This window comes from Idiotropiscis lumnitzeri, chromosome 12 (genome assembly GCF_059441095.1).
Source record: "Idiotropiscis lumnitzeri isolate Australia: NSW breed Sydney's pygmy pipehorse chromosome 12, RoL_Ilum_1.0, whole genome shotgun sequence".
Lineage (NCBI taxonomy): Eukaryota > Metazoa > Chordata > Actinopteri > Syngnathiformes > Syngnathidae > Idiotropiscis > Idiotropiscis lumnitzeri.
Genome location: NC_142402.1, coordinates 16,155,293 through 16,176,185, shown reverse-complemented (window position 1 = coordinate 16,176,185; position 20,893 = coordinate 16,155,293). Strand labels below are relative to the sequence as shown.

The 20,893-nt window shown below is 39.7% G+C and overlaps 3 protein-coding genes across 4 annotated transcripts in view; all 3 read right to left on the bottom strand.

Annotated features, from left to right (window-relative positions):
• The window catches only part of LOC148326180 (guanine nucleotide-binding protein G(I)/G(S)/G(O) subunit gamma-12-like), a 29,374-nt gene extending 16,893 nt beyond the window's left edge, over positions 1-12,481 (bottom strand). Inside the window, exons 1-2 of one of the 2 annotated variants that reach the window (XM_088311526.1) lie at positions 12,268-12,481; positions 12,059-12,166 (exon numbers count right to left, since the gene is read on the bottom strand). The gene's annotated coding sequence lies outside the window, so the exon portion shown is untranslated. Of the gene's footprint in view, positions 1-11,899; positions 11,922-12,058; positions 12,167-12,267 lie in introns of those variants that run through there. The other variant, XM_088311528.1, reaches the window with a different exon arrangement.
• Positions 12,482-13,364: 883 nt separating this feature from the next.
• On the bottom strand, positions 13,365-14,314 carry LOC148326179 (uncharacterized). The gene is made up of 2 exons (XM_088312127.1): positions 13,709-14,314; positions 13,365-13,571 (listed from the first exon to the last, which is right to left on the bottom strand). Exons 1-2 carry the CDS (start codon positions 13,923-13,925, stop codon positions 13,483-13,485), a joined length of 306 nt encoding a protein of 101 aa, XP_088168253.1. The 5' UTR covers positions 13,926-14,314; the 3' UTR covers positions 13,365-13,482.
• Positions 14,315-14,539: 225 nt separating this feature from the next.
• On the bottom strand, positions 14,540-20,869 carry mcoln3a (mucolipin TRP cation channel 3a). The gene is made up of 13 exons (XM_088312119.1): positions 20,745-20,869; positions 19,955-20,212; positions 19,721-19,888; positions 19,484-19,637; positions 18,445-18,526; positions 18,278-18,374; positions 18,107-18,206; positions 17,925-18,037; positions 17,670-17,819; positions 16,853-16,954; positions 16,652-16,774; positions 15,294-15,500; positions 14,540-15,057 (listed from the first exon to the last, which is right to left on the bottom strand). Exons 2-13 carry the CDS (start codon positions 20,180-20,182, stop codon positions 14,902-14,904), a joined length of 1,680 nt encoding a protein of 559 aa, XP_088168245.1. The 5' UTR covers positions 20,183-20,212; positions 20,745-20,869; the 3' UTR covers positions 14,540-14,901.
• Positions 20,870-20,893: the final 24 nt, after the last annotated feature.

The window sequence follows — 20,893 nt, the reverse complement described above, 5'->3', positions numbered from 1 at the left end:
TAAATATAATATAATATAATATAATATATACACACACACACACACACACACACGCATCTTGCAGAAAACAAGGACGACGAATATCAACAACAAGTTGATTCATAAGCGTTCGAACCACAAATGTAAACTTGTGACATTCCAAATTGAAAGGAATGCGGCTCGAGGAAGCATGAGACTCAACGTAATGTGAGCCAACCTTTACCACTCGTTTCAACTCAACACATCAAGAGAGAGCACGGCCGGACACAAATAATGCTATCAATCAGGAGTGGGTGCGTTAATGGCCTCTCCTCCCTCGTCATTTAACACTTTCAAAGACATGTCGGGCTCAGCAAAAAACGTCCTGCGGGTCACACTGAGGCCACTTCCTCGGCAGGCCGCCCCTCCATCCCTTGAAAAAGTTACATGGTCTCCTCCTCCTCCTCCTCCTCCTCCTCCCTTCACTTCCTTTCTCCTCACGCACTCACCATTTGGGCGCTGAGGTCCACCTGCGGCACTCATGCATACGCTGATTATTTTTATGATGGCACACATAATACACATTGCACGCAAAATGTTATCACTGCAGTACATGCCCCCCCGTCAAAGCAGCAATGTCATGGAGCGATTCTACGCAATTGCAAAAATGATAACGTTGCCTTAAAGGAAGATGCTTTACACAAGTCATATTTACAAAAAGCGGCTTTCTGAAGGTCACGTAACAAAGTTGGAGCTGTCAGTGTGACTGTGCACACAAAGAAATACGTTTGCAAGCATTCAGCCAGCTTGAGATTTGTGTCGCAAAGCCTACAGCTGATTGCCCCTTTCCCTAAAAAAAAAAAAAAAAAAAAGTGCATACAATCAGATTAGTGTAAGAGGCCCAACGAGAGGGAACTTTTTTTTTTTCCCTTAAAGTTCAAGAGTTAACCTACACAAGGAGTCACTGTAGTCGAAACATTTCTGTTTAACATATAGGAAGGGGCTTGTTCCAAAGTGCACCCCGCAAGAATAAACGACTTTAATAAATGCAAGCGGAACAAAGCTGCAGAGCTCTTTTAAATGAGGATGAGCGCAAAACAAAGACACCTGATGGCGAGGACATTGAAGCCGCCGCGCACAAGAAAACAAGCTGCGACTGTGCACGGCTCGGACACCTGCTAACACAAAGACGTAGTGTGGCACGGAACAAAAACGTTTGGGGGTCCACAAATGCACCAGCAGCTATCTACTACAGGTGCCCTTTTGGGTCAAAACAGGGCTGCTCTCGAAAAGCATGCAAACACACAAACTGGCCTCTGTCTGGGACACAAACGTACTTCCCCATAGACTTATAAAAGTTCTAAACAAATGTGCAATCCATCAGAATGACAACCCCCCCCCCCCTCGGGCATACACTAAACTAAAGGAACTGCGGCGTGCAACCAGGACTTTTGTGAAAGTCACATACTATTGTTTCTTTTTTTTCTTCCTCCAACCTGTCAGACAGGAAACTGGGTTACCCAAGCCGGACTCTCCAAGTTGGACAGGATGTGACCAAATTTGGGCAAGTACAGTGGAGCGTGTGTATTGTATGTGCGGCGACTTAGAGGAAACAACATAAAGTTCCAAGAGGTGCGTCTTCCTGTGAGTGGGAGTGCTTCAAACACTGCCATCATCCGCGAAGAATGACGGCTGTTACATATTTAAACGCTCGGCTGGAATTTGTATGGGGCTGGCAGTCATGAAGTCAGTGGCGGTGCAATATTTTCTAGTTTAATTTCTTCCACACGTGAAATAGATTTGACTTAAAGGGGAAGTCAAACACCAACTTTTTTGGACCAGAATATGTTCTACATTGAGTTTGTGGAATACGGGTTACGCAATAAAATGCTAGCATGACAACTGTGATGTAATTTTCAATCGCTAGAAGTGACAAAATGGCCGCCCCCTGACACAGCGGAAAAACAGGATTTTGCAGCTTAACTCATATTTCACAAATGCAATATTCATCAGAATGTCGTGTTTAGACGAGTAGAGGCGTATAGATGGTTTTATTGCAAAGATTATTCGGGGTGGACTTCCCCTTTAATGTTCATGGCGGGCTGGTGTTAAATTCCTCTGAACAATTTATTTTTGCTTTGTATTGCGAGTCCAAATTTGAGCTACTAGTTAGTCAGTGTAGTGAATAAAAAAGCAGAACACTTGCCCAAATAGGTCTTTTTTTTTTTTTTTTGGAACGGTAAAAACATTGAGTTCAAACACGCAAATCCAAAATGAGAAGCCATCCGTCCATGCAGATCGCATTACGCATGAGAGCACTTTCGGCAGCAGTCACGTGACGCTGCGTGACATGCAGTTCGGTCAATGTTTGTTTCGTTCTGTACAGTCTAAGTAAATCGATTATTATCGGATTTATTGTGCTGGTATGCTTTAGTTAACATTACAAAATCACGGTTGGAAAGGTTTATTATGCAATTCAATATGAGGTTATTTTTTTTTGGTCTGTTACCCTAAAAAGAGTTGTGTATGAGAGCAAAAAAATTGTTTAAACAATATTTAATAAAAAAAAAAAAATCATCACAATTGCAAGACTCAATGGACTCATCAAGCAGTCATCAGCCGCACACACTCCAAGCCACCAAAGCAGGATGAATAACCGAAGTGACTCATGTATCAGGCGCACGACATAGCGTCTGCAAGAAAGTCCTGTTTTTGGTGTCACATAATCGCTGTAAACAAAAGAATGAAAGCATAATGGGCACTCTTGAGTGGAGACTTACAATAAGGTGGACCCACCTGACAATGGCTGAGACGGATGGTGTAATTGTGAGTGTCTGAGAAAGGGTGCGCACTGGAAAGGGCAGACAGTTAGTGTAATTGGAACGTTGGTTGAGTCTGGAGGTGAAAAAAAAGCTGTCAGAGAGCTCCACCATGTGGCGCAAAGAGGTAACTGCAGCTCAAGACTGCATGGGTGGATTCATCCCCCATAAAAACGATTCTGGATGCTGGAGTTGAACATAAACTGAGAAGTTAAAAATCCATCCAACCATTTTTCTTACTATTAACATGGATATTGATATAAAAATTGTGCAGTGAGATTTTAACATTTTTTTTTGTCTGACCTCATCATTTTAAATAGAGTACTAACGTTTTTATCTATTTGGAAAACTGGATTTTAGCAATTTTTCTTGAAAAGTGGAGTTTGTTTGTTCTACCAGACAATATAAGTCATCACTTTTGGGACGAGAGCAATTTCATGGAATATGCTTTGTTTCTGAAAGAAGCGTTTAGTGGCTCACTGCACCCGGATGGAGCAAATGAATGATGCAAGTTTGATTTTAATAAGCCGAGACACTCAGCCGACCATGGAGAAGAATTACATTTTAACTGAAAACATGAGTCAACAAAACTTTTTTTTTTCTTTTTAACTGAGAGCTACTTCATGATTATTGCAAAGGGCAACCAGGTTGATAAACACTTAAATATGTATACATGTAAATATGTAATTTAAAAAGATTACAAATGAAAATAAAATATTCAATTATGAATGACAAGAAAAAAAAGCAGTAACAGAAGCAGAAATCTAAATATCTTGTCAAATTACACAAAATGTCTAAAAGTTTTCTATGCCAGCAACATATAGTGACAGGCAAAACAACAAAATGCTCGACTAAATGTGCAATTCATCTGAAAATTCACCTGTTGCCACGCATACAACAGAACAAGTCAAGGTACCCACATACTTGCGTAAAGACATTTCTGAGGCGAGCTCATCATTATTTCATTGTATTCAGTATACACTTCACCCGTTTTCGTATGCCAAATATTTGCCTGGGCTCAATAAAGCTCGGGGGGGCACTGAGCTCGTTAATGTCATCTCCAGTCTCCTTGATGGAAAACAGTCATGCGATTATCAGAGGGGCGTGGCTGCACAAGGCCAGCTGACCATTGACAACGAAGCCACAAATAGACCTTCTGTTGTCTCTACTGTAGTGGACTACAAATTACCGTCCATCCACATTCTCGATACCGCTTGTCCTCATTAGCGTCGCGAGTGAGGTATCCCAGCTGACTTTGGCCGAGAGGCGGGGGACACACCCTGCACTAGTTGCCAGCCAATCACAGGAAACATACAGATTCAATCCTTCACATCTATGGACAATTTGGAGTCGAATCCCAAACGTCAGAACTGTGATAAAGCCGTGCCAACCGCCGGGCCATCGCTATCTTCTAAATCATTTACCCATTAGTGTCCTATCTGTCCGGAAAAACGCATGCATGCGCGTGCGCACGCCCACGCACATAACACAGACAGACACAATCAGTTTAAAAGATGAATGGGCTCTTTCATACACACACACACATAGAGATATAAAATAATTGGCTCAGGTTTTTGAAAAAAGAGGTGATGAAAATATTCTAGTTAAAGGATTTAAAGAAACCACCGCGCCCAAGGAAGAACAACCAATCAGGGTCAGAGAGGTGTCATTTTGCCATACACTCACAGGTACCACCAGCACAAGCCAACAATCTCACGTTGATCTGTTATCTTGGGCTTTAAGAGGTTTGCTGGCTATTTTGGAATATCCACACCGGGGAAATTGCATTTGCCAACAATTGGATAAGACAAGAGCAAAGACACCTCAAGCAGCTGAGAGGATTCAGAAGTGACGTGGACTTAGCGATATTTCTGCTCGACAGATACAGTCATGGTGGTCAAAAAAAAAAAAATCGGTCCAAGTCTGCAATTTATGAATCTAAATCAATATGTTGTGTTATAATTGTTGCCAGAAAGATTTGATTTAAGGCAGACGTTTTGCACTTTAATTCTGAAAGGGAAATTGTTGCTTATGTTAAGTGGTTGGTAAAAATTCAGTAATTTAAAAAAAAAAAAAAAAAAAAAAAAAAGTACTAATTTTGCACTCTCTAAATGTAATTCAATGATTTATGTGGCATTTATTTCCGGAAATATTTTCTTTTCAAGGCAGACATTTTGCACCTTAATTGTGAAACTGAAATATCTACTTATGTTAAGTGTTTGATAAATGTACTTGTTTTCTAAAAATAAATAAAAATAATAATAAAAATATAAATAAATTGAGAAAAAAAATTGGGATCACACTGTACATCCATCACCAGAGAAACTTAAAGACAACATGATGTTCTTGCTGGGAAAAAAAAAAATGAGGCAACACTGGTCTATTTAGTCCAGAATAAAAAGTAGTACAGCTTTGACAATATGGACTTTTCATATTTGAAGACAAAGGAAGATATTGTGCAAAGCCAACTTGGGAACAGCAGTCACATCATGAGGCAACACCACAAACTTATTTAAACATTTCAAAAAGCACCACAGGCAAAGAGAACATCGACAAAGTTGAGCAAGAATTGGAATACTAACCACTGAGTGTTCAGTAAATAATGTTCCAGTGATGATCAAATAGTTTTTTCTTTTTTTTTATCCAAGAGGTGCCAATGTCATAAATGTGTTGTAATAACAAAGTCATAAATGTGTTGTAACAAATAAGTCATAAACGTGTTTAAAATGAAAGAAACAAAAATACACACATTACAAGTCAGGCCCACGCTATGCTATCTGCTAGTTACCCTTATGTGTTAGGTGTAGGTTTTCCACACTTCCGAGGACACACCCTTCTCCCCGTGCACTTATAAATTCTTGATGTGCATAGCAGTGTCCCACTAATGTGTTATCACTATTGATTAAGGGAGACGCTAAACAAGGAGAATGACAGATTGTGTATTTAAAACAACCACACAAATCTAGCTTAAAGATGTCAGCTAGCTTAATGCTAATAAACAATGCAAAACTCCTTTGACAGACTAACTTGATCATGTGCCGTTACAAACCTTTAAGCAGCGGATATTTGAACACAAACGATACATCATATACGTGGATGGTTATAACAATACCCACCGGCATATATTCCTTATCCTCCGCAAAGACTAAGATGTGGCCAAGGCGCACTAGAATCTGTCAATCTCCTCAGACACAAAGATGCATGGCATCATTTATCGACATATCGCGCAAACCAATCACGTCACTGTTTCTTTCACAGTTGACGAGAAGACCCCCGCCTCATACTGTAAGTCCCAGGAATAAGAGTGAGAAATGAAAACAGCCATGGCTTGTTCTTTCTTTTCTTACCCATTTGAGGGGGTTGCTATGGCAACACTTCCTGACTGGCTTGCTGACTATAAATCTGAGGTTGATGTCAACCTGATTAGCGAGCGGTTGCTACAAACACGTGACTTCCCGTGTAAGAAGTTTCCTCAACAATCATTGCGTGCAGTTCATGTTAAGTTACATTTTATTTTTAGTAATAGTTACATTTCTGATATTATTATAAAGCAGCACTACACAATGATTTTTTTTTGTAATCATGTTTGAATGTCGCTGTCAGTGAGTTGGCCTATTCCGGGCAAATTAAGACTTCCAGTAAAGCTTGGTATTCCGTGAACGCGTGTGTTCCGTTGCCAAACCAACAGTAGGGTGTGACTGTCTCACCATTCACCACCACTCCTCTAAGTACATCTGCTCCTAGCTACGGAGGAATTCGAGCAAAAGCCAACCACTGGAGGCTAAAGCTTGTGACTAGCAACACAAATAACATACATACTTGTCCATATTAAGATTTCAGTGAAGCGGATCAGTTCACATGGATCCCAATATGAAATCCTGATGCTTGGTTATTTCTTTCGTCTTGTACATTCGTCTCTGTATCTGCATTCAGAGGCTTGGCTCAAAAACAAATCCAGTTGTTCGCCACCCTCAGAAAACAAACAGGACATTCTGGGGAGCTAAATAGCATTCAATCGGAAAAAGTCAACTCAAGCATTCAGAAGCAATGTTCAAAACACAAAACAAAACAAGCTCCACTTATACAAAATAACTACGGAGTGGGTCCAAAACTACCTCAAGACGATAAACCAGAAATCACAACAGGTACAGTGGCTATAGAAAGTCTACACACCCCGTGTTGAAATGTCAACATTTTGGGAGGAAAAAATCAAACAATGCTCAATCATTTCAAATCTTATTTTCACAATAAATGAGAGCTAAAAGTTGTACAACTCTTATGGGTGGGGGGGGGAATAATTTGGAGAGTGAATATAAAACAAGTGAGATATTGCGGTTTCACACGTGAGTGTATAATGGGAGTCAGCACACCTGCAGGCATTCCAAGTGTCTCTGACGAACGCCAAATATAGTTCAGATGTTTTAGTCGGCTTTTCCTGACATCTTTTTCTTTACAGCAGAAACCTTTCAATATTTTTTAAAACCACACCTAAAATCTCCCAAAAGTCTGCGAGGAATTCGCATTTTCTCTGGTCCGATATTTGGAATTTTGCAGATTATCGCCATCTGCCTTTTTTTTTTTTTAACTTTTAAGCCTGATAAATTAAACCCTGGTTCATTTTGGCTTGCTGCAGCACAGTTGAACTTATTTACAGCAAGTCCTCCTGTGAATTTGCGCGTTGCAACATCTGGGATTTTCGAGAAAATGAATTCCTGACCGTCGAAGCAAGTACTTCAAAACGTTTTCTTAAAATGTTCAAACCACAGGTGGCAAAATAACCGTAAATATAGTACGTGTATCTGTGTGTCACAACACTAATATGTTCACTTACTAACCACAATATTAGAAGAACAATCTTAACACACACCCTAACCGAGGAATCAAAATCGTGCCTTTGAAAAGATAATAAAGCTCAGTCTTGATTGACAGATGCCAACAATAACGTACATATGATGTAGAAATGTGGCTCTCGGAGGTTTGTAATATTTTGAATCTGTCCACTTTGTGCGGTGTAACTTTCAAAGTCAAACAATCGGCAAAAAAAGTGGTTTGGGGTTTGACATCAAAAGTCAAATAACATTTTGAGATGTCAGAAAGTCTCGTGTTTGTGCTTTAAGACTGTCCAAAGCGTTTCAAATTATACGTGAACATGAGGCAAGTGGTTCAATATGCAATGCTCAATTTGACTTCCATTTTAAGCACTGGTTTTTCCAGAAAGCTTCATCTTGCAGTGACACAAACAGCTTGAAGCAAGTGTGCTTGTGCCTTTTATTTGGAGAACTGCGTAAGAAGTGGTGGTGAGATTATGTCATTTCAGTTTCATTCAAGTTACAAAACAACCCCCCCCCCCAAAAAAAATAGTAATGGGTAAACTGGCGTTATGAAACGGATCGTGTTCCACTGCTCTATCCTGACTCCAAGTGTTGCTCTTTTACGCCTGACTGTCAGAGGCTTGCCGACAGAGCTGCCAATCGGGTCGGGCAGCATTCTGCGCGAGAGGAAGTGCAATGCACACCACTTCCAGAAGAGCCTGTTACCCAGTAACACATTCAAGCATTGGTTACGGCCGTGTGAGCCGCGTCCCACATGATCCCAAACAGTTTGGCCATTGTTCGGCGAGCTAAACTAAGACGGAGACAAAAGCAAAGAGAAAAAAAATGGAGTCCCTCCACAAAAAGACTGGAAGGGGATTTCCCATCGTTATGGAGGTTTATCTATGCCATCAAAGTTTGAATTGGATTTTTTTTTTTTTTTTACTGTCAAATTTGTAATGTTGAATTTTTCTTTGTGACCATAAAAATCAGCTTTTAACCTCCTGCCAATCATGTTTTACTCCAATGGTCATGTGACCTTCCGCCGGTGACTAGCTGGCACAGAATTCATAATAAATAAATAAATAAATTAATTAATTAATTAAAAAAGAAATATCAACGTATAAGTTAGGATTAAAAAAAATGTAACATCAAAAATACCGCATATGTAGGGCCAATCATGTTTCACTTTACTGGTCACGTGACAATGCTACATTGAATGTGATTGGAGTAAAAAAAAAAAAAAAAAAAGAAATCAGCTTTGGAAATATAACAGTTTAAACATTCAGTGTCAAATAATAAAAATTAACCGTACAAAATTTTTCATAAAATTCTGGGTAAAAAATATAAATAAATAGAAAAATTGCTTAAAAAAGTAAACACATTAAAAAAAAAAACCATACAATTTTTGAATTTTTTTACAAATGTTTACAGGCACAAAAACCCCATTCACGTAATAATAGGTAATAAAAAAATGTTCAAAAAAATAAAAATGGACATGAGAGTTTTTCCACACGACAGTGATAAAAAAACTACATCAAATGATTCGAACCTTTCAATCATCATCCATGTCATCCAACCTTCAAACCAATCATTAAGTGACATCGGTCATTAAGACTCTACTACATTGAATTTTCACAATGATATTTAGACACAGAATGTTCAGTTTAAAAAATTCTACGCAGAAACACCAGATGTGTTCAAAAATCGAATTCAAAGGGATGGCATCATTTCAACCAAATCCAACCATGAAGCAAGTCATGGCTGCCACTCTTTTGTCTTACTAATCAATTTACATGCATCCCACGTTAAAGAACACGCTGCCAGCAAGAAGCGAGCCTATTCAAATGCAAGCCATCCCGCCAAAGCATACAAGAGAGCTAATGAGGGCGGAAACTGGACTTTTGGGGTCAAAGGCCACATTTTTACCGGGAGCAACAAGATGTTGCTGTTCAAAACAAGGGGACAAAAATAACACCCTCATGAATGTCAACTTTTTCCATTTTTTTTTTTTTTTTTTTGGGACGAATACAGAGACAAGCGTTTGTTCAAAAAGCGTCACATCGGGCAGCCTCATGACCAGAACCTGATGGCATCAAACAAGAGGGCTGTTCATTTCCAGTACAGTGTTTGCCAGCAATATCGCAGATTTTCAAGCAATCTTTCTCAAAGGGATTTTAAAGTACACAGGCACTCCCCATCTTACCAACATGTATCCTCCAAACATTTCAGACATACCAAATACTGTTTTGTATGTGAAAGTGAAAATTAAAAAAAACTTCGAAATTTGACTCTGTATAGTATATAAAATCACAATCGTAAAAATCAAGTCGTGATCTCGGCTCTCAAACCCAGTGGGCATGTCCACTCAACTGTCAATTGTCAATCAATTACCAGTATGACGAACTGGAAGAAAGGATGCTACTTTGTCGAGCGTTTTTCGTATGCCCATGCGTAACTACATTTGAGCCGCAAAAATATATCTGCTTAAAGCCGCCGGTGACAGGAATACATCCCACCAGGCGGCAACGAGGTCCGACAACAATGGCGTTGCTAGCTAGCTAACTGCCCTTAGCGATTGCGCCAAATAACCGCCAGTGTGCTCAAGGTATAACACAGAGGGAGGGCTCATGCCAACAACTTGATTGCATCACTTAGCCCCATTTTAGCCACGCCCCCTCCTACAAATCAGGGAAAACTGAAATGGTTGAAAACTGTTTAATGTCTGGAACACCTCTGCTGCAATAAACGGGGGTTCACTGTATAACTAAAAAATGACACATTGTGTTCCGGCTGCGACGCAGTCTAGAAGCTGCATGTTTTATCGGCGCGTTTACCTCCCTTTATTGTATTCCGGGACTTCTTCTTCTCATGCGTATATGAGTCATAACAGTGTAATTCATAACAACAATGTGTGCATGTCAGCATGAAGACAGGAAGTGAGTGTGTGAGTGACTGAGCGAAATCCTCAGCGTCCACCCAGCCAGCTCCTGATGCCGTTGGCCCTTGCGTGAGGAAAGGCTTTGACGAAAGTGAATGGAGGACTAATGAGCGCGCTTATCGACGGGATTTATTTTGTCATCCTAATGCTGCAAAACTGAATGGAACCAAGGAAGATGAACAAAAAGTTCGGGATATTGGGCTTTCAGGTGCAAGTTAAATATGAATCTAAAATGCATGATAACTATATGGGTGAACTTCATTTGACCTTCTCTAAAATTTTCAAGGAACATGTCCCACGGGACAAGGAGCTGAATGGCAAAATTCACAAGTGTTTGATTCAAGAACAGGGTTAAATCGGAATTATTAATAAACATCCCTCTTTATCATTCAGTTTATATTTTACCTTCTGCCAGCTAACATCTACTAGTTTTGACGTGCAACTGCCGCCTTCATTGGGAGCTTTAAAAAAGTACTCTTGATCATCCAGTCCTCCTCCAGAGATAAAAAATAAAGAACCGTTTTTGTCCGAACAAATGAAAGAAATAATTCAAACATTTATATTTTGGACTATAAACCCGGAGGTGATGCTACTGGAAAATGATTGGATGATCAAGAGGACTTTTTTAAAGCTCCAAAGAAGATTGCAGTTGCACGTCAAAACTAGTAGAGATTTTTAAAAAAAATAAAATAGTACTTATATTGTCGAATTCTCCAGTGCGTATTTTTTTTTCATAATCGAGCAGCCCTAGTGTTTGATAATTTGTTGGGGGTGTTATGGAATTTCAATCTATTGCAAAGGAGTTTCCGTGGAAGTAAATTTGTGCCAACAGTGTTTGAATTTGAATTTATCACACTTTTTTTTTTACCATCAAAAATCCCCCACTTAATTTATTCAGGATTGAAATTCAACTAGTGAAAAAAAAAATGCCTGCAAGAATTCTGATGCAAAATCGGATTGGTTAGACGTTGGATGACTTGTGATGTGGATCAATTGCTTCTCCTTGGGATGCTCTTATGTTGTTTTTGAATTTTTGCAGCTTGAATTTTTAGGCAGGCATATTTTTTGCAGACAATTTCAGAATTTTTATTTTTGCAATCAATTTTTTTGCAGCTATTTTTTTGCAGGCAATTTCTTTTTTTCATTTCAATGCTGGAAACATTGTTTTTGTCTTATTGGTGATAAAAAAAAACTGTTTTGAATCGAAATTCACACACTAATGGCACAGATTTACTTCCATGGGTTTAACATAAAACCAAGGTAGTTAAGATTCGTTGGATGTACTTTCCAGAAGACACAAACAGTGTAAAGCCTGCAAGGAATACAGTACTCACAAGGCCCCAGCACAGCCTTTAGCTTCCATCACTCACCTGTTGAATGCGTCAATAAAAGTCCCATTTCTAAGCTTGGTTTGACAAGGTTACCACAAAAACAGAGCCGTGTCGTTGCACAAGAGGCCAACGTGAGCTTGCCTCACGAAACAACTGCAAGAAGGCGATCGTGTCGCAACGTGGAGACAATTGTCTTACCTGGCCGAGGTGGTTTACGTGCTCAGGACTTTCCGTGTCTCCTTGCACTGGCTCGAGCTGTATCCGTCAACACAGGCGGGGAGGAGACTTTTCACTTTTCCCTCGGCTCTGTAGCACAATGTCACAACTACTCAACTGTGCACTAAACGTGTTTACAACACACGGTTGACTGTCAGTTGTAAAATGGACATGAAACACACACTGCCCACTTGAAAGCTGTTGAACCGCGTCGCTTTCACTTTCCGCTGACGTTTGCTGATAATATTGAGTAACTTTAGACTTTGCCCCCCTTTTTTTTTTAAGCAAACCAATACAAGTTCCCGACTCCGTTCGTTTTCCTCTTCTGTCAGGGCGCTTCGAGACGACAACACCCGAATTTTGACGGGAGGAGAGGAGGCGGTCCAAGCGAGACTGTGGCGGATGTGCACTAACAAGTTAGCGGTTGGCGGAGGAACTACTTCCTGCTAAAATTTTCTAAATAAGACAATTTCGATGCTTCGGTACATGGAACTTCTGTGGGGACTTACCGACGATCTTTATCCACGGGGAGGACAAAACATGTCAACATGTTATTAATGAGCAGCATCTATTTTTATATTGAATAAAATGATTGATATTGAATTAGTTGTTCTTTAATCAGTTCAGAGTTCTTTCATTCATTATCGTGCATCTTTTTTGTTGTTGTTTGCATGTTGCGGTATTAAATCCATGAATTTTAGACATCAAATTCTTGACCCTGCTTACGTTTTAATTTAACAAGTTTTGTTGTTTGAGGTTAAAAACACAAAATCATTCCGTTTGTGAAATTACATTGTGTCATTGGTATTATTACTATATGTTGTCCAGTTTATTGGAACATTTCTGGTATAGCTAGCGAATGGTTACAATATTTATTCGTAAAAATATTAAAGGATATATTTAAAACGAGTGGCACGATTCCAACCTCCCTGTGACTGCGTGGGTTGTCTTCGGGTCCCCCCACATTTATGGCAGATTGATTGAACACTCTAAATTGTGAGTGTGAGCGTGGATGGTTGTTTGTCTCTGTGTGCCATGCTATTGGCTGGCAACCAGTTCAGGTTGTGCCCCGCCTTAAAAAGAGGGAAACCAAAAACCTCATTGTCTTAAGATAAAAAAACGATTTGAACTTCTAGGATCATAAGGACAGACATACATAAGGAGGAATGTGTCTACAACTGTGCATTCATATATATCACTAAAGAAAATGGGGGAAAAAAAGATTACGCATGATTAATTGAATAAATTACTTTAATTTGATTACTTGTCTGGAAATAAAGTGGTAATTACTCGTCATCAAAAACCGTGGTCATATACGCGATTATGACATCAATGAAGGAATCTGATAATGAAGAGCTTTTGGTACGTTCAGTCACATATTCGGGTTAATCTGGCTCCTGCCTCTCTTACGGAGCCCTCTGGCGGCAGACCTCCAGTGCCTTGGTGCGGCTCGTTATTGCCACTGTCTCTCCCAGGGTGGGCCGTCTTCGTCGCACTGAAAAAAGCAGATCAAAGCTGTCATTTGTTGAATGTGCATTTTTGTTGTAGTAGTCGAAACATATTAGTCGGTTCATTAAAAGTAAGCGTCAATGTGCTTGCTTTTCTTCTGGGTTTTAAATGCGGCGTTGTCACCTGTTGTAGTCGAAGTTCTTGAACCTGACCGGTCTCCGTTTTGGTTCCGAGGAGACTCCGTGGAATAATGGGGAAGCCGGGGGGAAAACTCCGGCGCATCCTGGACAACCGTCCACTCAAAGTTCCCATCCGGGAGCGGCCTGTTGTTGATCGGGTCAAAGTTGTAGCGGTCCATGAAGCGGTCCATGAACTCCTGCAGGTCACCAATGCTGGACATCGATGGTGAAATGTGATCGGACGACGGATTTGGATTGGAACAACGCTTGTCTGACACTGTGTTGCGCAAAATCCAAAATCCAGAGTAGTGTTCCTCTCCAAGTCACAACAGGAATGCAATATGAGCAACGTCAGATTGCTTTGATACAAAAAGACAAAAAACTGTGACATCATAGAGAGAAAAGAAAACAAAAAAAAGCAGCCAATTAGATTTAGGCACACGGCCACGAGTTGTATCCTATCAAGGGATTGCTGCTAATTTGCTTTGTAATCTTAAAGAAACATTTTTTTGTATAAATTCTTCTTCTTTTTCTCAACAATTAATCACATTTTTGAGGGCCTGAATATAAACAAAAACTAATCAACACCAAACACACATACAACCGGACTGGCAATTTTTTTTTTTTAAGTGCCATGGTAACCCTTCACAATCAGTACATGAGAAGAAACTCACAGTTTCAATAAAGTGAATTTACCCTGTTACGCGGTATATTATTTGGGAAAATGACAATAATATATATATTTGTTTTAATCAACCTCTCCTCATTTCCAGGTTGAATGCAACTCACTTTATTCAAATAGAAAGAATATGAAAATAATTATCTTGGAATATAGTTAGTGACCACCTAAACATTTAATGTTATAATTTCCAAAGTGTTATTATTTTTTTCCTTTTTTTTTTTACAACTTTCATTTAATGTTATAAAGTAATAACGACACCTTAAAATAATGGCCTGAGTTATATTTTGGCCTTAAACATGCTGGTTGCCTCTGCTAGAATAACATTCTGAGTTAAATATTAAATTCAATTCAATCCTACCCCTGAAATGAAATTTGTAATAAACATCATAGGCTTGCGTTAAAAAAAAAAAAAAAAATTGTAGGCTTGCGTTTAAAAAAAAAAAATAAAAAATGATGTTCTTCATATAAACAGTTTGCTTCCTAAATAGAATGATTACAACAATGAGCAACAAAAGTCAAATCTTCTTCCTGCATCCACAACAAAAGCAAGACAAGAGGCAGCAGAAAAGAGGCGGCTCCTCCGTTTGGTAGCGTCCGGACTCTGGCTCGTCTCGGCACTCGGCTATGAAGGCCTGGAGCTCGGACACGGGCACTTTTTCTTGCTGGTGATGCTGCAGAGGAACCAACCAGGTTGGGATCATTTCAACGCAACATGCAAAGTGGAACCTCTAAAGTTGATCTTATTTTGGCGAGGGGAAAAAAGAATGGCACTCAGATCTATTTATCTACATCGCCTTGCGAAAGTATTAGCCCCCTGGAAATTTTGAAACTCGACCAACTTGCAAGTCATCCAACTTCAGAGGTTCCACTTTTTTTTCTGCGGTGAGAAATCTGTGAGCAGTCTGACCTTGATAGTCTCGTACGTGTCCGTGATGAGCGCGATGAAGAGGCTGAGCACCATGTAGATGAAGAGGGAGATGAAGGAGTAGAGGTAGAGGCGGCTGAAGAGCCACACCATGTAGCCGTTTTCGGGCATCTTCATGAAGGTCGCGTACATGTCGTCGCCGTTGACCAGCGAGAAGAGGCACTCGGTCACTTTGTCGAGCGTTCGGAACTGGGACACAGCGTTAGTTTGGTGAGGATCTTGGACGGTTGTTTGAAGCACACGTATTTCTTCCGTGCTTCTGATCAAAGTTAACAAAAGCCTGATTATCAGATGTCTCTAAAAGATTATGCTGAGTGAATATCCTGTCATGTGGATGGGGGGGAAATTTTTCTTTCACGTCAATTTCCATTCAAATGAGAAGAAGAATCAGAATGTGGTTAACGGGTGAGGGAATTGATTGGCAAATATTTTCTTTTTATTCTTCAAATTCTGTGATACGCTCTCTCATGATTTTAATTTTTTTGACCATCACTTTTGCTCACAATTTATTGAAAATTATTTCATCATAGCCACTTATTTATCTATACTTTACATTTTGTTATAATAGTTTGCATAATGGTATTAACTTATTTATTAATTCATGATTTTTTTTCTTAACTATTTTACTCATTTCTTTTCATATATATTTCGATATATATTTGTAAAAAAAATCAATTAAAAGATTGTATTGTGGTAAGTAACTTTTTCTTTTATTTTTTTATATACTTCATTTTGATTTTTTTTTACAATTAACATTTATTTTGAAAATATTAAAGAAATGCCAAGATAGTCATGAAGTGATTTTTTTTTTCTTTTTGTCAACATTTTGACCTTGTGAGAGTTTGTCTAACCTCTTTGAGCTTCTTCGGATTTTCCGGCAATTTTGTTGTCAATTATTTCACTACTGACATTTTTTTATTCAATAGTATTTTTTTGTGATTTTCTTACATTATATACGAGATTTTACCGCATGTTTATTCACTCTTTTTAATCATTATTTTAATGAGAGAATTTTTTTCTCATATTTCTGAAAATATTTTGTAATTTTTGTGACATTAAACGTTTGTCATTTTTATAAAATAGTGTTGTGATTAAGTAATATTAAAAAAAAAGAAAAAAGTTTTGTGTTTTTGTAATTGTTTTGCGATCGATATTCATTCCTATTCAATAGTATTTTTTTTTCAATTTTTAGTGGTTGAGCCATTTTGTTTTTCTTTTGTTTTGTTTATTCATATTTTGACACTTTCTATGTATTTTGCCATAGTCTGGATGCCATGTGGCATCACACTGCCTCTTACAGGTCAATGTTGGTACTACATCTTTAGGAGGCGGAGATATACTTTGTCATGGTACGGGCCAAGCACAATCCAGCCACAGAAACAGTAGCCGAGGTAGATCATGGCAGCGCAACAGCAGAATCGGATCACATTTGGAAATGCTGCTCTCAAAGTCAAGATCAGGATCTATAGAAAAAAAACCAACAACAACAACAATTTTGCTCTTCTCCTCACACTAGTTTTGCCTTTTATTAATGCTCTTACATTGTATTTCTTGAAGAAACCAAGGTACCGAATCACGCCCACCCACACCATCATGGTCGCCGTGCCCAGCAAGATGCTGCACTCGTCGTAACTCGTCAAGAACTGGAGGGAAAAAAAAAGCACACCTGCATCAATTGTGCAAACATTTCTGGATCTACTTTATGCATCAATACATTTTTTTGCTCTCGTCCTCATTACGGTCACGCGTGAGCTGGAGCCTATCCTTGTCGACTTTGGGGTAAATGTGGGGCACTGCGACGACTACACTTTTACTTGTTCGGGCTTCGACATATAACTGAATGTAGAAAAAACAATATTTTCCAGATGTACTATAAAACATCACTCAGAGTCATGTTCATTTGTCTCCTGTTATCTCTTTAATCGACCTTTCTGATGACTACAGTGCGGTACTGCGGTCATAAGTGGAGTTTTCTTTCTTTTGCTATTTCCGCAGACAAGCTGTTAGAAACGGCCGTGCGTGCCGTTGTGGGCGTGAACACACCCGACTTGCTTCCTGGTCAATGGAAGCTGCTCCTCCCATTCCCTTTAAATTCAGCGCAGTTGAGGTGTATGGTCTCCATGGCTGGAGTCAATCGCCGTACAAAAAGTAGTTTTATAAGACACGGCAATTTGCAGCTGATGAAAAGTTGGCCACGGTGATCAGATCACCGCTATGAAGTGCACCCCAATCGTTTGTATCCTTGCGTGATCACCACCCCACTCTCTGCCGCTCCACAAAGTGGTTATAAAAATAAATGCGTTGATTTCTTCGCAGTTCTGTTCACGAATAAATAAACGGCTATGTGAGAAAACACACCTTTGTCTGTATTCCGATTTTCAAAGCGGAACCGGCGATGGTCAGAGAGTCGCTGACAATGATAAGGATGTACCAGCCATTCACAAACTCCATGCGGTCCGACATGGTCACAATTTTATTGTAGTACGCGTGGAAGAACGTGTTGAATTCCTGCATGACCAAAGAACAGGAGTGTAAAACGAAACATTTGCGATTGGGCAAATGTAAAAATAAAAATAAAAAAAGAATTGTTGTGTTTGTGCCACGGTGACTTACAAACTGGAGCTGGATGCCATTGATGACAGAACGCACGCAGAGGATCAATGAGGTGAAACAGGCGAGAATGACCACGGAATCAAAGAAGAGAAGGAGGGAGTCGTTTTTCCCAGCTATAAAAAAAACAGACTTTCGGGTTAATGCGCTGAAATTCACAGCAACATTTTACAAATGCAACTTACAAGCGCCCTCCACGTTCCAGTCTCTGCATTCGTTGATGGTGACGTCATTTCCGACGGCCACTTTTATATTCCCGCTGTGGGCGTGGTTATCAAAGGTGATCTGGAGCAGAAAGCACAAAGCACCTGAGTCATTTTGAATGCGAATCTAAAATAGCGTCGGTGTGAACTGACCACCACGTGGAAGACGTAACAATCGGGAAGCTCGTGGTGCCTCACGGTCTGCAGATTGATAGTTTTCAGGGTAAAGTAAACGTTGAGTGACAGCAGCCTGGACGCAAAGAACGCCTAAGTAGGCCGGCAATTTTGACACGATGGGCATGCATTCTATTTTTAATCACCTTCTAAAGTCCAAAGAGAAGTTCAGAGGCGTCGCCAGGCTGCCATTGTCCAATGGCAGCACAGGGTAGATGGAAACGCATTCTGAGTATGAAATCATAATATCAGCTGCATTTAAAGATAAGATAAACATCGGCTTCGACTTTTTTTTTGCGGAAGCCACATTTTAATCCCCTTTGTGATTATTTTCCACCGGTGCAATGACTCAGAGTCCATAAATATAAAAGCATGACAATATTTTATGTTCTTCTTTAAAGTGAAACAAGAATCCTTGCTTTTATTTTATTAAACACTTAACAAAAGTCTCGACATATTCAAACTCGATTAAGGACAAAATTGTTCATCATAGATAATGTGTTATTTCAGAAGTGTGGATCAAACTGGTAGCCCTTCCCCCCTTCCCCTAATCCAGGCTTGGGCAAACTATGGCCCGGGGGCCACATGCGGCCCGTTAAACGTTTTAATCCGGTCCGCCGAACTTGGAAAAAAATGAAATGAATAAACCTTGTTAATGTTTTATTTTCTAAATACTGTGGTGTGACAAAGACATATATTTTGTTGTCATGCTTTTGTTCACTTACATTTGAAATTAAATGTATTTTTTTTTCTCCAATGAGGTGAGGGGACCAACACATTGCAGTCATCTGCTCCTGGTCCGGCTGCTCTGTCAAATTTTTGAAGCCATTGTGGCCCGCCAATCAAAGAGTTTGCCCACCCCTGCCCTAATTAGTATGCAAGAGGTAGCTTCTAAAAGATTGGTGACCAATGCACTTTTATTACTTTACGACACTTGAGGGGGAAGTTTGCAGTTTTACGGAACCTTTCGTTAAAACGGTACAAAGTATTGTCAAAGAGACAAATGTTCTGCTTGGACCCAATAAGGTTATTTATTTCCATAGATTTCACAAGCACACTCCTGTGGTTTGAATTTGATCAGTTTGCTGAAGCTATGACGGAATATCCATCTCCAGAAAATACAATAATGCACATCTCTCATTTGCCAATAACTGTGAACAAGCAGTGTAGTAAATTAAACGTTACCGGTATCAATGTGCGGATCGATGTAGAAGGTCTCGTTTCCGGGGTCAATGTTGCTGTTCCTGTAAAACTCTTGGCACACCAACAGAGGCGTGTACTCGCCATCAACCCTTTCATAAGCCAGATTGCCCACTGTCAGGTTTTGGAGGTTGATGTACTGCGATCGGAGAATACCGAAAAAAAAAGCGTGAACATTGCCATGACACAAGTTCCCGTAAGATTCGACAAAATGTTATTTACCCTGTCGATGATGTAGGTGATGTGGTCGAACACGTCTGTTTTAGTGTGTAAAACGAGCCCTCCTGGCTGGTGGTCCTTGTACCCTTTCAGGAAGAGATGTCGGAACGCCATCAGGTTTTCGTCTTTGAAGGTGACCATCATCTCATTGCTCAGTCCGAATGAGACCAGCTGAAAAAAAAAACAAAAGAGAAGGGAATATGCCTGGGGGTCATCATAGCAGTCTGGATGCTGTACCTGGGCGGTGATGAGGACGATTTTTAATATTTGTAGCATCAACTTCCACGGCTTGCGGCCCCGGGCTTTGTACTTCTGGCAAGGGTTCATGAAGAAGTACTTGAGCTTGCGCCTCAGGTCCTCCACCACCCTGGGGTCCATGTTGGGGGTGCGCGGGCTCCATCGGCAGCGACTGTTGGCTCTCCTCCCCTCCAAGCGGGCTGCCAAAAGGGGCTCGGACTCCTCCATGACGCCGAGCACAGTCGGACACTACCAAAGCTGCGATGTGGATCAGACACAATGCAATTCACGTTAGCCAATAGCTCCATCATTCCAGTCATTCTGATGTTTATCAAACTGGTTTTCCGACACGACCTTCTGCCAGCTTTAGCAGGACACAAAATTAAATTAAATAAGCGCATGTTTAAAAAATTCAAATGAAAGCACATTTTAATTCAGCACAACAGATTTGTGCTGAGCAGCATGGCAATAAATTGGTTGAAACAAGTGCGCCAGGAAGACTAAATTTGAGGTCATCTAGATGACTGATATTCAATATTTTGCCTAATTAAATTTTCACATTCACACATTTGTTCCTCATACGATAATAACAATGTAATAATAATAAAATAATCATAAAATGTTTGAATAATAAATGTATTTAAAAATCACACATCCTGACATTCATCCATATAATTGATATTTAATAATTTTCCAAGCAGAAGTGAGGTAAATACACAAAAGACAATAATAATAATAATGATAATAATAATAATAATAATAACACGTGTAATAATAATATAGGACTTACCAAACAAAAGTGGCTGTGCCTCAGACAGTACGCTGCAAGCGCCACGACTGTGACTCTCCTACTGTGTCATGTTCAGCTTTTCCAGTTATGGAATTTCCAAACAACATTTTGAAAAAAAAAAAAAAAAAAAAAAAAGAACTATAGAACAT